The 16,615-nt window shown below is 40.4% G+C and overlaps 2 protein-coding genes across 4 annotated transcripts; both read right to left on the bottom strand.

Moving 5' to 3' along the window:
- Positions 1-1,624: 1,624 nt before the first annotated feature.
- LOC134095856 (uncharacterized) lies at positions 1,625-5,663 on the bottom strand. Of its 3 annotated transcripts, XM_062549569.1 has the most exons (7): positions 5,547-5,663; positions 5,014-5,364; positions 4,603-4,929; positions 4,265-4,366; positions 3,632-3,785; positions 3,377-3,439; positions 1,625-2,039 (listed from the first exon to the last, which is right to left on the bottom strand). In XM_062549569.1, the coding sequence occupies exons 1-6, from the start codon at positions 5,608-5,610 to the stop codon at positions 3,415-3,417; spliced, it is 1,023 nt and encodes a 340-aa protein (XP_062405553.1). In that variant the 5' UTR covers positions 5,611-5,663; the 3' UTR covers positions 1,625-2,039; positions 3,377-3,414. The 3 variants fall into 3 exon arrangements, with proteins under 3 accessions (XP_062405553.1, XP_062405552.1, XP_062405554.1); XM_062549568.1 differs by lacking the exon at positions 1,625-2,039 and having other exon boundaries at positions 2,567-3,439; XM_062549570.1 differs by lacking the exon at positions 1,625-2,039 and having other exon boundaries at positions 2,567-3,439; positions 3,632-3,761.
- A 2,433-nt stretch (positions 5,664-8,096) lies between these two features.
- Positions 8,097-15,433, bottom strand: LOC134096181 (uncharacterized). Its single transcript, XM_062549931.1, has 5 exons — positions 15,160-15,433; positions 14,717-14,821; positions 14,056-14,180; positions 8,698-8,853; positions 8,097-8,336 (listed from the first exon to the last, which is right to left on the bottom strand). The coding sequence occupies exons 1-5, from the start codon at positions 15,431-15,433 to the stop codon at positions 8,097-8,099; spliced, it is 900 nt and encodes a 299-aa protein (XP_062405915.1).
- Between the last annotated feature and the right edge of the window lie 1,182 nt (positions 15,434-16,615).

Genomic DNA, 16,615 nt, shown 5'->3' with positions numbered 1-16,615 from the left:
GTTAAGGATGATACTGTCACACTCAAACACACATCCGTACGCACACACACATACACACGCACATGCACAGATACACACACATACACACATGCTCACACACACACACACACACACACACACACACACACACACACACACACACACACTCATACACATGCACAAACTCACACATTAGGGGTGTGAATCTCTCATGTGAAAGACGATACGATTCGCATCTAGATACATTGTCACGATACGATTCAAAAAAAGATACATGTTAATAGCAAACGATTCGGTACGATTCAATTCGATGCAATTCGATGCGGTTCAATAATCGAAAGCATTCTGAAAGTTATTTTTCATTGTGCACATTCACTTTACAATTGTGCACATTTTACATGATCAAGTTAATGGTTATCAATAGGACAAACAACTTGATGTATGAACATGACAAAACATTTTATTGTGAAAAGGTGAGGTTTTTCATATAATATTTTAGTAATGGCACACACTGAGGACACCATAAAGAAATAAACAGAAGAAACACATATCTCTGTATATGTTGCATAAAAAAATTAAAGACCAAAGAGGTGTCGTTACAAAAGAAAATAAAGCAGTGCTTTGCCATTGGCCTTTTCTCATGTAAAAGAATAAATGATTCTCTGCTTATCTCCCTCAACAATGGAATTCTCTTCTCTGATTGGCTGATGGGGTGGCCATTAACTTCGTATAACCTGCTACCTTTGAAGTAGTTCCCGTATCACACTTGAATATTAATTCGCCAAACTCGTTGCGAAGTTTAAATGAACTGTCACGTTGCATCCAAGCTGAAATACAGACGTGCAGAACCATAGTATTGTAGCATATGACGGAGGTGGATTGTAGCTAGTTGGATGCCATGTAGGCTATAAAAGTAGCGATCTTTCAAAGTTAAAGTTAATCAGATATGCCCGCTTGACAACGGGAGAGATAGAACCAGAGCCATATAAAGAGACCTTCTCTTTTGAAAAAGCCAAACGACTTCCAAACTTTGGATTTAAGTTTCGCCGGCGCGTTGAATATAGGTTCGGAGTTGTCAGAAATCTTTTCTGAGGAAGACTAGCATCTCATTCCTTCAGGCACGTCCAGGGCACGTTTCGTTGGAATGGATAGAAGAACGTGATAGGCTATGCCATCTTTGACCAATGAGAGGCTGTCATTGTTCTCAAATCAAAATTGGGATGCACACAGCCACGCACCAGGCCAGGAAATCGAGTATTTCATAAGAGACGGTCAAGTCAGAAACGTTTGCGAATGTGAACCGATTTGTTTCTTTTAAATCGAAACAATAACCGATTCATGTCATGAAAAATTCGAAACGAGGCTTGATGCATCGATGTAGTCGTCTTTTACAGGTTAAAAACGAATATCGATATGTATCGGTTATTTTTTACACCCCTATCACACATGCACAAACCCATATACACATGAGCTGCAAGAGTAGGGGATATATGCATATAAGTTGCAAATAGGAGATACAGACAAGTTGACACACGTCATTTATTTTTGTCGAGAGAATGTGCAGAACTAAGCGGCTGTCATACTTTGTACCGCTATGTGGTACATCTAGTTATAGACAGAATACAAGATGAGATCAGTTGCGTTGTTTTTATAATCAGGGCAGCAGTTTTCAGACTTCATTGTGGTTACATAGTCGAAAAAGTTTTGAAATTATATCAGATTAGTAAACAGAGTGTGTCGTTGGAACATTGGATGAATGGTTTCTGATAATGGGCGATGAAGATGTTGCATTAAAGATCAGCCATTTATTTCCATAGTCATTTACGACATTAATGATGAAAACAAGGACATTTCTAAGTGACTGCAAACTTTTGAACTGTAGTGTATGACCGAGTCATCAGGTAAGACATTGGCCTTATAGAAAGTTTCCACAAAGTCAGATTGACACTAGAGTAGACAACATCCTCTGGTGGCAGAGAGCTCTTCTTCTTCCTCCCTCTCTTGCCTGCTGTGTCTGAGAAATGCAACGATGTGGACGTCAGTGCTCCAGAGTCACCTGTCTGAGTGGTAAACATGAAGTATGAGATTGGGACAGCACTTCAGAAGATCACATGTACCTTGGCGATGTTTACTAACAAAGACTTTGCTAATATTTGCACCATGCATGTGTGTGTCGTGCGTGCTGTTGTTTACCTTCATTTCCAGATTTTTCTATGATCTCCGCGGTAAACGTCACAATACTTTGTACTGTGGGTAATTCCCTTAGGTTAAGTCTGCACCAATGCATACTCACGGAAAGGGCTCGGTAAGTGTGTACTCAAACCCTTACGCCCGTGGTAATTTGCCCTTTTCACGTAATGTCAGACGAAGCGTTGCTGGGTATCCTCCGGCATGTCCAGCCGCCAAATACTACAGAAGAAGAAGAAGTATTCATGGGTTTCATCAGGTCCCTTTCCACAGGTGTATTAATCAAGCACCATGCAGTCTGCATTGATAATCAAGGTGCTTGATTGTATACACCTGTGGAAAGGGACCTGATGAAACCCATGAATACTTCTTCTTCTTCTTCTGTAGTATTTGGCGGCTGGACATGCCGGAGGATACCCAGCAACGCTTCGTCTGACATCACGTGAAAAGGGCTAATTCGACATTTGGACAGCCCTAAGCCCTTATGAATTTCGCGAGAACGCACACCAAAGTCTGTGAGTCCCTGAGTCCGGACATTGGGATTGGGCCATGCATGTTTAGTACTTGCTCCTAAGTACTAAACATGTCTAAAGACAGATTAAGATTGCAAAATAGTCATTATATACCAAGCCCTACAATTTGTCAGAAAACAAAAAGAGTAATGAATAGGAGACATTCTGAACGGGGGATTTTGGTCTGCATGGTTTGTAGAGACATATCTGTGAGAATCGGAGAATCGACTTCAGCCAAGTTCTTTTATTTAATTCATTTCTTTAACTTTTTAGAAGATGTCTATAAGCAAACTTGCAGAAGACTTCAACGGTTAGCATGATGACAGTTTTCCAGCTCTAGACATGTAAGCATTTTTAGATTTAAGCTACAGACCTACTCTACAGAAATAGAGTGCATTAACGTACAGTATTACAGTACAGAGGAGAATTTAGCGAGGAGTTATTGCTGTATCTGTCAATACTACTACTAGAGTACTAGTCGAAGTATGGAGAAGAAGTGGTAGAAGAGGAGATAGAAAAGAGAGAGAGTGGATTAGGTGCCTGAGTTTGTCAGAAGCGCTAGCAGAGGAGGTATTCTTGAAGGAGTTGTGGGTGTGGCAGACAATGTTCTTTGGAGGAGCGCACCCTCTGACAGATGAATGGAGAATGCAGTTGGCCACTTAGATTCCAAATGTCTTCACCCAATTAGTCAAACTTACTTTGCACTCAGTGGGTTTTGGTCTGATGGTGTTGCTGCCTAATCACTTGTACTGTAGGTATTTCTAGCAATTGACAAGAACAAATAGTATCCCAATGTTTCAATTTCTTCTAACCATTTTATATAAGCTACATAACACAAGTATAATAGTGGATGAATACACATCAACAATCTTGAGAAGAACTTTTACACATATATGTCGTAATTTCCTATACACAGAATAACTTAATCATGTCATCTTGTCATATATCATCACCTGGCAGAATAATTCACTCCAGTGTACACAGTGTCCTGTTGCAGCTCTCTCTTCTTCCTCCCTCTTATAGTTCTTGTGTCAGAGAAATTCAGCGCTGCATAATTCATCATGTCCACATTCATATCCTGGTCTGCACAAGGATCAGAGGGAGATCCTGTTGTTTAACAAAGGAGGCATTTATGGAAATTGATTTTTTTTCTGAAGAAAAAGTAAATAATAATACAATGTGTCTATAGTTGATTGTTTTATTTACAGTATTGTATTTATTGTATTTACAGAGGATAAAATGAAGATCCATGGAATAACATTGTAAGCTAAACAGGATCAACAGTAACAAAGACACAGAATCATCTACAACTAGAAAGGCCAACTTTACTATAAAGTAAAGAGCAAACAAGCATGAAACTTTATATATGTCATAGTATATTCCCGTATTCCTGTTATGAATACGTGTGTGTGTGTGTGAGTGAGTGAGTGAGTGAGTGAGTGAGTGAGTGAGTGAGTGAGTGAGTGAGTGAGTGTGTGTGTGTGTGTGTGTGTGTGTGTGTGTGTGTGTGTGTGTGTGTGTGTGTGTTATACAAAGACAGGCCACTTCCCAGACATATTTTTGCCAAACACTGTATAGCAACATACCTTTAGTTTTCTTACAGTTGATATAGAGTAGTATGCCAATTAGAATTGCAGACAGTCCCACTGCAACACTCAGACTATACACCAGGGTATTCACTGGCTCCCCTACAACAGAGGAAGATATTTTTTCACCTAGATACTTGTGACTGAGTAAGTGACTGATTCTGACAGTTCAGTTCTGACAGCCCAAACATAATGGACATTTTAGGCTAGCAATGGCAGGGTCAAAAGATATTAGCAACATATAACCAATATTTATTTATATACATTTGGTTTAGAAGTGCACTCAGACTGAGAGAATGTAAGAATGAATGTGTATCTTCAATTGAATGAAATCTTACTTATGTTTAGCACTGTTCCGTTTCCAAACAGTATTTTGCCGAATGCAGAAACAGCACAGTAGTATGTTCCAGTGTCTGTGAGGCTGAGGTTAGTTCTGGCTAGTCTGTAGCTACAGCCCTTTTCACAGTGACTGCTCCTGTTCATGTCGGTGTAAATGACTCCTGGATGGAAATCATCTTCAGCTGCTTTGAACCAGAACACTCTGAAATCCTCTCCTTTCATCTCACTGAGTATCGTGCAGTTAATTACCACTGAGTCTCCTTGGTGAAGCATTTTCAGTACGGGGAATTGAATAATTTTTGTTGAATTGGAGCCCTGTTGGTTTCCTATAGTACAATGATGATATGCATCAATAGGCAATTAGCCATTAAACTAAATTCAGTGTTAAATATGAGAGAAAAACACCTTACCTTGAACTGCCAGAAATATCCCACTTACAAAACGCAACTCAAACCCATCGTTCACTCCACAGAGATACGGGGCTTCATCAGATGTTTTTGTGTTGGATATGATCAAATGAAGACCTAAGTTCTCATTTGTTATGTTAAAACGTGAATCTTTAAACTCATCGTAATATTTTGGATCAGCATGATTTTGCCACATTGCCACAGGAGAGGGTTTACGACCAGCCATTTGTTTATACCAATATAGGATATCATTTTTGTTTTTCTCTGGGTAGAAACATTTCAAGGTAATAGCTTCTCCGGCAATTACAGCGGTAACTTCAGTGATCTTATGTGAATCTGCAGTTTCTCCCATACCTAAGGAATTTCAGATAACAATTGAAAAGAGTTACCCAAAGTCAAATACTTTTTATCACTTTTTAACATGTCAATTACAGGTTATACCATATCAAACCTATGCAACCTTTGCAACATACAGTAAATATTTTGAATCGTAGACAATAGACACATACACAGTAAAACCCAAATGCTTTACTTACATGCTTTCCCACAAAGGTTAACAGTCACCAATAAAGTGATAATCCTCATACGCAGGAGTGCCATGCTCAGCTGAATGTGTATTGAACAACTGAGAGCTACAATCAAAGCACTAAGTACACTAGACAGGAAAAGCCCATCTAACGATTGGTGGGTCTTAGATGCCATGGGCCAATGCAGTGCATCAGTGCGCTCAGAAACCCAACCCCTCTTTTTGAATTTTCCACTCTCTAGCTTACTGTGAACTCTTTGAAATGTGTGTGAGAAGTGCAGTATGTGTTTAGCAGCCAATCAGAAAGCATCTGAATGCATTATCTGATTTAGGAGCTCTGGGCCGGGTTTCCTAGCCTGACGACGTCATACTCAATTCTTGTCAGAATATGAGTCTGAAACTGCTCCATTCAGCTGCGATTATGGGGCGTGATTCAACCGATCCAGGGCGGGGGGGATAGCTCTGCACTCATTGGATAGACCAAACCAAACAGAACAAGTTATTGGCTGTCAGTATCTGCGAAATCTAAGACAACAAAATATGTATGAGGGGAAGGCTATATGGAAAACATCCTCCTTCGTTTTTATAAATAATTCCTTCAAACTAGGCCTATACAATGAACAGCTGGGGAAGTGTGTCGTTAATCCAAGGAGCAAACATTAAACAAACGGGAACAACATCACCCAAACATGCTGTTTTAACTTGGTGAAAGTGAAACTGAAGTTTTCCCACATGTCCACGTTGGTCTAAGTGTTCAGAAATAGTTGTGTGAATTCGTGATAAAACCTCCGTTTCAATAGCTAAGATAAACGAAAGGCCAAGCTGCATGTTTGCAAACTGCAACAAATTATGCATTCATAGCGTTTCTGTTGCAATCAAAATCAACCTAAGCCAACAGGTCTCACACCCAACTCGTCGAGGACGCATGCAGCCGTGAACGTCACTGCTGTTCATCTGTCAATCATCACGTAAAGCCCGCCCTGACAATGTGATTGGTCCGAACAGATCTGTATCTCGAATAGTAGCAGCTGAACGGAGCAGTGCCAGACCGAAGTTCCCTGCAGAAAAAGGATGTAGGCGGGGCTAAACTTTGGTCTGGCATCCAGGCTACGGGTTTCCCAGATGCGTTAAGAAGCTCTTAAGTACTAAGAAGTTCTTAGGAGCACTCTTAGAACGTTCTTAGAGTGCTCCTAAGAAGTTTAGCACTTAAGAGCTTCTTAACGAATCTGGGAAACGCGGCCCTGATTTGTTGTTAGATATCTGCATTCAATGGGCGGGGCTAGGGATCGGTCCATTGGGTAGGATCACTAAACCCCTCCCACTAAGACTATGACCTGCTTTACAATAGGCGCGTTCAAGATGGCTGCGTAGCACAAAAACTGCGCAGCACAAGATGCACATGGTTAAAAATCTGTCCACGATGGTCTAGATGGGTGTGTTTTCGACTCGGCAGTCGGCATCACATGGCCTCAACTTATCGTGGGAGCAAGGCGTGGCAAGGCGGCTGCTGAGCAGCGGTACTCCCTAGGTATTGCGGAGCACTGCGGAGCCTAGACCCTGCCTTCATGACGTCAGGTCTTTGCCCTAATTGGCTTTTACATCCCTGACGTACGTGCCTCATGTTTCGACTACGGGAAGTAGAGAGTGTACAACTTCATAGCAGCGTTTGTATCCCCTGCTGTCACCAGCAGCTTTCGTAGCTGCAAGAGGTCATTTGGAGTTGAACTTGAACGCATCACACAAGGGCCACTTGTATAGGCTCATAGGAGGAGTTAGTCAGCAGCTAGTTATAGCATGAAGTTATCTAACATGGTATTCTCAAAATGTTTCTATTCTTATTCTGCGTTTAATGCAGTGATTGAGTGCAAACGATGTGCACTGTTAAGTGTTTACGATGATAATAGATATCTGATTGTGAAAAGTTGTCGATTCCTCAGTTTTTTTAAAAGCCAATACTTCAAGTCATTGAACAGTTTGGGTTGTAAGCTAATGTTAGGCCTACTGACTTTGACAGCCAGCATGCATGTTAGTTAGTCGAGTGCAGAATCAGATTTAGAAAAGGGGGTTGTCATTGTTTGTTTAATATTTTGATGGCAGTGAATAAATGAACTTCTGTAAGTGTCTTTCCTGAAGGAGGGGACTCTGTAGCGGCGGCCTGATGGTAGTAACTGGAAAGACTTACGCAAGACCCTGGAGAACTTTGATTTACTTTTAACAGATGTGAAGTTGAACCAGGATGAGATATTGAAGGTGAGAATTGATTCAATAAGTGGTTTGTAAACCACAGCTTAAATGTCATTTTTCACAATGAAGTCCCTGAGTTTCCTCAGTGTTCCTGCTGTTTGTAGTTGTGGTTGTCACCAGGATGCAGAGTTCAGCAGGGTGATAGCTGCAGTGCTGTGGTTGGGGTGGGAACAGTCTTTGGTGATAGCCTCGATGACCGGTGATGCGCCAGGCCATTTTCAGGCCATTTTCACCACCCTCTGCAGTGCTCTCCAGGCAGAGCAGTTGTCATATCAAACTGTGACACAGTTGGTGATGATGCTCTCGACGTGCAGTACTATAAGTCCACCAGGATCTGAAGAGACAGGTGGACCTTCTTTAGTATCTTCAGGAAGAAGAGACGCTGGTGAGCCTTCTTGATCAGGGAAGAGGTATTAAAGGTCCAAGAGAGATCCTCAGAGATGTAGACACCCAGGAACTTGAAGTTGGTGACACATTCCACCTCAGTCCTGTTGATGAGAATGGAGATGTGTGTATTCGCTTTAGACTTCCTGAAATCCACAATGACCTCTTTGGTCTTGGTGTTAGAGAGCCAGGTTATTGTCAGTGCACTACAAAGATAGTTGCTGGACCTCTTCCTTGAAGGCTGTCTCATTATTGTTGCTGATGAGACCAATCACCATGGTGTCATCTGCAAACTTTACAATGGTGTTGGATCCATGTACATTCATAGGTGAAGGACTAAAAGAGAAGGCTCAGCATTCATCCCTGTGGTACACCAGTGTTCAGGGTGATGGTTGAGGAGGTGTGATTATCTAACCTGTTGATTAGGAAGTCCAGAATCCAGTTAGAGGGATATTGATGCCGTGTTCACTGAGTTTGGTGATCAGTTTGAAGGGGCTGATGGTGCTGTATACTGAACTGAAGAGCCTTCTCACACAGGTGTTGCTATTGTCAAGGTGGGACAGGGCAGAATGAAGTGCCATAGAGATGGCATCCTCTGTGCTCCTGTTCTGATGGTAGGCGAATTGTAAGGGGTCCAGTGAGGTTGGTAAGCAGGTCTTGATATGGTCCAGGACCAGCCTCTCAAAGCACTTTATGATGTTGGGGGTGTGTTTTAAAGCATGCAGGGACAGCTGCCTGGGCTAGTGACAGTGTCTGTCTGTGTGGGAGTCATAAGTGGCCTGAGTTGCAAACATGCTTCAGTCGGTGATTTCAAAATGCTGTTAAGTGCAGAGTCAACTGCCCCTGGCCACACTTTGACTGTCCTGACTGTTGGTTTCACACATTTAATGAGTGCTGAACACTTGGGCAGTAGAAACAATGAGAGGTGATCACAGTGTCCTAGATGTTTCCTGCAATCAAAAAATAAATTGAAATGGGAAAGAACTATTGGGTGATAAACTGTATAGATTCAACAGGATTACAGGGTTCTCTTTCTTGAGACTGCCATTAATGCATACACTGTAAAACCGAACACTACAAGTAAAATAGTTTTTTTGATTTGAAAACACTCAAAAATGAAAAATAGCTCATTGTACTTTAATCGTCTGTGTTACTTGAACAAATTTTTACTTTTAAGTTGACAGCACTCGTCCGCTTTAAGTAATTTGAAAAAATAGAATGCGTGGGAACAGATTTGTAGGCGGATCTTCTGCCGGATCTTGTGCACGACAAGCGAAGCGACGCCTAACGGTCGACCACCAGAGAAGACACGAAAAGAAGGGGGCACAGGAGAAGATACAACGGGACGAGAAGAGAAAACCGCAATTAAACGTAAGTGGAGAAATTAAGTGGTGCATTTTGACCCTAATGTACGACCTTTACCATATTGCTAAAGCCAAAAGTTTGAAAATATTTGACTGCTACGTAAATGTATCCAGTTACTAGCTAGCAGCTAAGAATGTTGCTTCTGTATGCCAGCACTTGATTGATCAGCTAACTTAACGCTAGCAATATCCAATGTGACTAAAAACATGGAATAATTTACCCCGTTAGTACTGTTTAGCACAATGACTTTGAAGTGCAAGCTATGTGGTGCGTTGCTTAATAACAGGGCACAGGTTCTGACCGGCAACATTAGCGTTTAGCATGCTAGCGATGTTACGTCCGTCCATTAGTCCAATTCCATGCCGTTATGATGACCGTGTGTGTGCACATTTCATTCAGTAAATGCGTTTAAGATTAAGGTGATCAGATTTTTGGGACACAATCCTTGGACATTTTCAGTTCAGAACCGTAAAGACCGTAAAGAAATTATTCAAATTGCTGTTACCTAGACTATCTTGCACTTCCGAATTTCAACCATGCACACTCAGCTGGAATAGTTATGATGACACAACAGCAATGAGTTCACAACCTCAAAGCATATTTGAGCTCAGAAATGGTCCAAAATACTGTAGGCTACATTTCAGCTCTCCATGAAATCCTACAGTAGCCTAGTGGTCGCCTGTGTGTAGATAATCTAAATTAAGATAGTTGTCTTGGTCATCTTAGTAATGACTATCTAGGTCTATACATGCTATATCTTCCTATTTCAGGACAGTCGGGCTACCCATATCTAAAGAAAGTATGATGTTATAATAGATGCATTGTATGTTTATTAAGATTAAAGAATGCTTTGGTTTCAGAAGCTGTAACTATCAAAGAAAGGTAATCCTACTGCATTTTGAATTGTTATTATTACTGGCTTGACTACATGACTTCTTTTCACATGCAGGGATCCTCGGATGTAAATATCCAACATACTGTGGCGCTCCGTGGCCTTCCTTTCTACCTCCATGAAGATGATGGCACTTTTATAAAGACATGGGATGTAAGTATGTTGTCTATTATTGACATGACTGTTAAAGGGTTAGTTTTTGGACATAGGACCTCATTTCCAAGTTAGCCAATGTGAATCAGAACAATGAGAAAATTGGGTACAGCATAGAGCAAATACTGGTCCAGCAGCTTAAACTAAACTGAATTGAAGCTAAAGCCAAAATGTCCTGGTAGGTTATCAATAGCTGCCGAGCCACTATTTAGTCTCTGTTGCATCAAAGTTTGTCATTTTTATTCTTATGGACAGAAGACGATCTCGAAGAACAGGGCTATGGGTCGAGCAACACTGGAGTTACAGGTAAGTTAAGTAATTATTTCAATAATGCAACTGCCCTGGAAAAGTTTGAGGAGAACATTTTAAACTTAATAGTGCAATAGACATAGTAGCCCTTGACTTGTAATCCCTATTAGATACTCAATTAACACACAGTTGTTCTTTGTTAATTTTTTCAGGTCTCTCAATCGGAGTTCAAGATGAGGAAACCCAGCCCGATTTGTCGCCGATTGGATCTCGCTCTGCAGGCTGGAATCCTGCACATTTATCTCTTCTGCTTCCGTTCCACTTTTGTTGGAACCAATCGCATCCTGGCTTATCCATCAGACGCACCAGGATCGTGGTCTGATTGGTTGAAGGACTATCCAAGCGTACAGAGACATTTGAACTATGCAAATTCATCACGCCTCTTGTCCAGTAGAAATACAGTGCAGACTCCCCAGACAAATGTTCAATCTCAAAAGACTTGGTGAGCTTGGTGATAGCCAGGCTATGAACTCCAATGTTTTTATAATGTATTCATTAATTGTTCCCTGAACATATTCAATGATTTGTTGATGGTTGAAGTTATTGTCCAATGTTTTTTTTTATTATTATTATTTTAATACTATCATCTCCTACCATCTTCTATCTCATTTCTCAAATTAGAGGTGGATAAACTGTGTTTATTTGAATTTAGCCTCACCACAGCCTTGATCTGAACTCCAATCTGTACTTATTTTCATGGTTTACAATAAAAGATTAAGTAGAATTTCAGTGGCCTATGTTCTTTCAAGTCCTAAAGTTGAAACTAATCAAAATGGGCAAGTTTGTTCAACTTTCTGATAATTGAAACTTTTAAGTTAAGTTTAATTAAAATAATTGGTTGATGCTAAATGAAATATTTTATGTTGATATTAATGAATCCAAGTAAGCTGAGCTTAATTTTATTAATTACTGCAAACTCAACGAGTGGATGTTTCTTCAACTTAAAAAAGACTTGTTGAACACACTCAACATTCGCTAGTGGAGACTGATTTAAAAAGTTAAGTATCTTTGACTTAGCAAAACCAAGTTACCATTACTTAAATTTTTTTGTGTAATCGGTTTCACCAAATTTTTTGAGTTCAACTAACTTGTCGGGTTTTACAGTGTACCCTCTATAGGCCTATCAAGTTATTTTTTTTATCATAAGTAGCCTATGTGTATTTGACCAGGTTGTTTCATACGATTGTTACAGAGACCTGGGTTCTATCTAACTTTTTCTCTGAATTCACTGTTGTAGCCTTGGCGTGTTCTGCTGAGAGGTTAGTTATTAGATTGTGTACGTGGAGGTTTAGGTATTGGTCAGTCTGGTTTTCACCAACATTATATTAGTCTGGCGAGGCTGCGCTTTGTTTCTACTGCACTTCGTGTCGCTTAAGTTTCGTTTTCAGCGCGTCACTGGCCAATAGCGTGCCAGGACTAGAGTATGGCCGTTTCTGATTGGAGCCAAAGGTTCTGGCAGTAAACAGCGAAAATAGATCTGCTGGTTTCCAGCCTGAGCTGCCGGGCGAAATTCGAATTCCCCGGAAGTTCAGGCAGGGTTCACACAGCCTAGGTATTGGTAACAATGTGGCCAATCTACTCAACCACATGTATACAAAAACTGTATTTGTTCATTTCATATGTACTGAAACTACACCATGTTTGATAGCGATGCGCTGGAGTTTAAAGAAAAAGGATCAGCCGCTTGGAGGTTTGTACACTTGCTATGCTCAAAGGTTCTATGGCAAGTTCTATCAGCATGTGTAAAACAGACTTAGATTTGATACAGAGAGCACAAACTGAAATCAGAATTCCAACGTAAGCAACAACATAAATATAGCTGCAAGCTACAAGCACATTGATTGTGCAATAACTTACTATTTGTATGAAATGGAACTTGGTGTCCATCAAAAGAATGTTGTGGTTATTGTATTTCAAAGATTTAATTGAATTACAACAGAAGATATTTGCAATGGATTTACAGACCTATTACAGACAAAGCCTCGAAATGAGTTTGAAGTGTAATTTTGAAAGACACTGTGGCAACAAATCAGATCTGTCTGCATGGTCTGTAGACTATTTATTTATTTATTTTTGAGAATCGGATAAATGACCTCAGAGAAGTTAATTTGCTTTTAACATTTTAGACAGGAAACATGCAAAAGACTTGAGATGAGGAAGATTTTGGAGTTTTGGTGATACCTGCGGAAATTTATACTTCTAGCGTTTTTACAACGCCACCTTGAGGTCAGTGTGCCTGAGTAGCAGGTGAAGTTTCCAACCCCACTGCCAATTTCGGTGGTTTGTTGTGTTTGTGTTGCTGCCCAATCACACAATGGAAATCTAAAATGAGTCAAAGTAGTTTTACTCTGATACTAATTGGGTCAGAATCAGAATCAGAATATGGTGGCAGTGTTGTGCAAAGAGGCAACTCATAGTTCAGTGTTATATCTCAATATGATGCTTATTACTGTAACAGGGACAGATACAATGGTATCAGTTCAAGAGATTATGCAAATACTCATATTTTCAAATGTGTTTTTATTTGTATTAAAATAAAAGACATCACAAAAAAGCCCTGGACTCTAACCATGCAGACAACCATACTAACATGATTACATTGATATTTCATATATTTGATATTGATATTCCCTATTACCCTTTCATACATGTAGAATAACAAGTACAATAGTGATTGAAACCATGTCAATCTTGAGAACATTTTAGTAGAACACATGTAACCAAAGTGATACTAAATAATGTCCTGTCATACATAAAACAATGTATTTCATCTATCCTGGTTAATCATGCAGACCTTCTCAATTAGAATTGAGAATGGGTGTGGAAAAGTGACTGATGACTTCCAGCAGGGGCGTAACTAGTAGCAGTGAAATTACACTTAATTTGGTCGATTAACTCTTACCAAATACTCTTGTGCAATAATTTTATAAACAAAGATTTTTAAACACAGTTGTTTTCTCAATTCCAAAGAAATACACGTCCATACCAGATTAGTGATTGTATTTGCGTGCCCGGACTTTTGAAAATTGGAAATGCGCTATAATGGCCTCTTGGCCAGATGGACCTGTAGAGCAAATCCCAAATTTGCCAAAGATTTGTATGGAAATTCCCACACTAAATCATACTTGTACAAGGAAAACACTCATCAGATGTGATCAGATTATCACCTGACAGAATAATTAACTCCAGTGTACACAGTGTCCTGTTGCAGCTCTCTCTTCTTCCTCCCTCTTGTAGTCCATGTGTCAGAGAAATTCAGCGCTGCATAATTCATCATGTCCACATTCATATCCTGGTCTGCACAAGGATCAGAGGGAGATCCTGTTGATTAACGAAGGAGGCATTTATGGAAATTGGAAAATTAATGAAGAAAGTGAAATAATTAATCAAAAGAGCATTTGTTTCCATCATGGTCCCTGATGTCAGCTAAACAGGACCAACAGTAAAAAAGACAGAATCCTCTACAACTAACGTCAGAAAAATACTGAGGAAAACTTACTATAAAAAGCAAACTAACATGAAACTTTCATCCTTTTTTAAACTATCTTTTCATATTTCTGCTATAAATGTGTGTGTGTGTGTGTGTGTGTGTGTGTGTGTGTGTGTGTGTGTGTGTGTGTGTGTGTGTGTGTGTGTGTGTGTGTGTGTGTGTGTGTGTGTGTGTGCGCGTGTGTGTGTGTGTGTGTGGTAATAAAATGACAGAGAGGTGTTCTGTCTTTGTAAAACAGTAATCTTACCCCATAGCCCTAATCTGAGGGCTATTCCATAATAGGCCTGTTGATGACAATTTAGTATCTATTCTTTTTTTGGCCAGATACTGTAAATCAACTCACCTTTAGAGCATTTACTTTTCTTGGAGATGATGAATATTAGTATGAGAATTGCACACAGTCCCACTGCAACACTCAGACCATACACAAGGGGATTCACGGGCTCCCCTACAACACAAGAATACAGTACCTCTTCACCTAGATATTTAAGACTCATATAAAAATAATGTCTGATTCTGACAGCAGAGCAGTTGCTTGAGTTCTTGGTCTTTCCGACTTAATTACAGTAAAGTGGTTCTAAAATGTTAAGTACACTGAGGAATTAAAGGTATATAAAACATAATGGACCTTTTAGGCTGGTAGTGACAGGAGCAAAAGCTAACATATTAGCAACTTAGACCCACTATTGATTACTATACATTTGGTTTTGAAGTGCAGTTTAGACTTTACTGAGAGAATGTAAGAGTGAATGTACTGTATATCTTCAATCGATAATGAAGTCTTACTGATGTTTAGGACTGTTCCGTTTCCAAACAGTATCTTGCCGCATGTGGAAATAGCACAGTAGTATGTTCCAGTGTCTGTGAGGCTGAGGTTGGTCCTGGCTAGTCTGTAGCTACAGCCCCTCTCACAGTTACGGCTCCTGTTCATGTCGGTGTAAATGACTCCTGGATGGGAATCATCCTCAGCTACTTTGAACCAGGAAACTCTGAAATCCTCTGTTTTCATCTCACTGAATATTGTGCAGTTAATTACCACTGAGTCTCCTTGGTGAAGCATTTTCAGTTCGGGGAATTGAATTATTTTTGTTGAGTTGAAGCCCTGATGAATTTTTCCTAAGTACAGAGAAAATATGTATCAATAGGCAATAGTGAGGTATTTTAGGTACACATCCCACCTTTCTTTAGGTGCAGGACAAAAGGTATACGAACATAACGGACAGCACACCGGAGTTAAGCCCCAAACTTTCTAATTAAAACCACCAAATGTCGTTGATTTTGATTAAAACGTTTTGAGCTAAACTGTGCTATGCGGAACCAGTAATTGACAACAAGCTGAGGGAAGAACAAGCCGGCTTCAGAAGAGGCAGAGGATGCATTGATCAGATCTTTGCACTAAGAAACATCATTGAACAGTGCATTGAGTGGAATGTCCCCCTATACATCAATTTCATAGACTTCAGAAAGGCCTTTGACAGTGTGCACAGAGAGACCCTTTGGAACATCCTGAGGTCATATGGAATCCCGGACAAAATTATCACCCTGATTAGCCTGTTCTACAACCACTTTGAATGTAGTGTGATCATTAACAACAAGACACTCTCTGAATGGTTCCCAGTAGAATCAGGTGTACGGCAGGGCTGCATCCTCTCCCCCTTTCTGTTCCTAGTTTCCCTCGACTGGATCATGCGTAACACTACATCGGACATGCGCAGAGGAATTCAGTGGACGCCTTTCTCCCACTTAGAGGATCTTGACTTTGCGGACGACCTAGCAGTCTTGTCCTCAAAGAGAGATCACCTGCAAGAGAAAACGGATAGGCTGAGTAAATATGCAAAACAGACAGGTCTGAACATTAACACCACAAAGACACAAGTCATGTGCATAAACACCACCAACCCTACACCTATCACCATCAATGGCGTGCCACTCGAGTTTGCAGAGGACTTCACATACCTGGGGAGCCTCATCAGCAAGGACAATGGAACGAAAAAAGACATTCAAGCAAGGCTCTCAAAAGCTCGTGGGGCATTCGCAAGACTACAGCCAATCTGGAAGTCCCGACAGTACCATCTCAGGACCAAGATTCAGCTCTACAACAGCTGCGTGAAATCTGTCCTTATGTACGGTTCTGAATGCTGGCGAGTGGTTAAAGGGGACATGAATAAAATCAGTGCCTTCCACAATGGGTGCCTTAGAAAAATCTGCCGAATCTTCTGGCCCAACAAAATAACAAACAAGG

The sequence above is a fragment of the Sardina pilchardus genome, chromosome 11 (genome assembly GCF_963854185.1).
Source record: "Sardina pilchardus chromosome 11, fSarPil1.1, whole genome shotgun sequence".
In the NCBI taxonomy this organism is placed as follows: domain Eukaryota; kingdom Metazoa; phylum Chordata; class Actinopteri; order Clupeiformes; family Clupeidae; genus Sardina; species Sardina pilchardus.
The sequence above is the reverse complement of the archived record's forward strand: the minus strand, read 5'-3'. Positions and strand labels throughout refer to the sequence as shown.

Bases quoted from the DNA above. Each gene is read 5' to 3' on its own strand.
- LOC134096181 (XM_062549931.1), bottom strand. From the start codon at position 15,433: ATGCTTCACCAAGGAGACTCAGTGGTAATTAACTGCACAATATTCAGT. The intron at 14,181-14,716 runs GTGAGTTGATTT...ATCCTTGTGCAG, and splicing joins GAAAAGTAAATGCTCTAAAG to ACCAGGATATGAATGTGGAC. The intron at 8,337-8,697 runs GTGAGAAGGCTC...TCTAACACCAAG, and splicing joins TTGACAATAGCAACACCTGT to ACCAAAGAGGTCATTGTGGA.
- LOC134095856 (XM_062549569.1), bottom strand. From the start codon at position 5,610: ATGGCACTCCTGCGTATGAGGATTATCACTTTATTGGTGACTGTTAAC. The intron at 4,367-4,602 runs GTAAGATTTCAT...CCTCTGTTGTAG, and splicing joins CGGAACAGTGCTAAACATAA to GGGAGCCAGTGAATACCCTG. The intron at 3,440-3,631 runs GTGATGATATAT...GTCAATTGCTAG, and splicing joins GGAGTGAATTATTCTGCCAG to AAATACCTACAGTACAAGTG.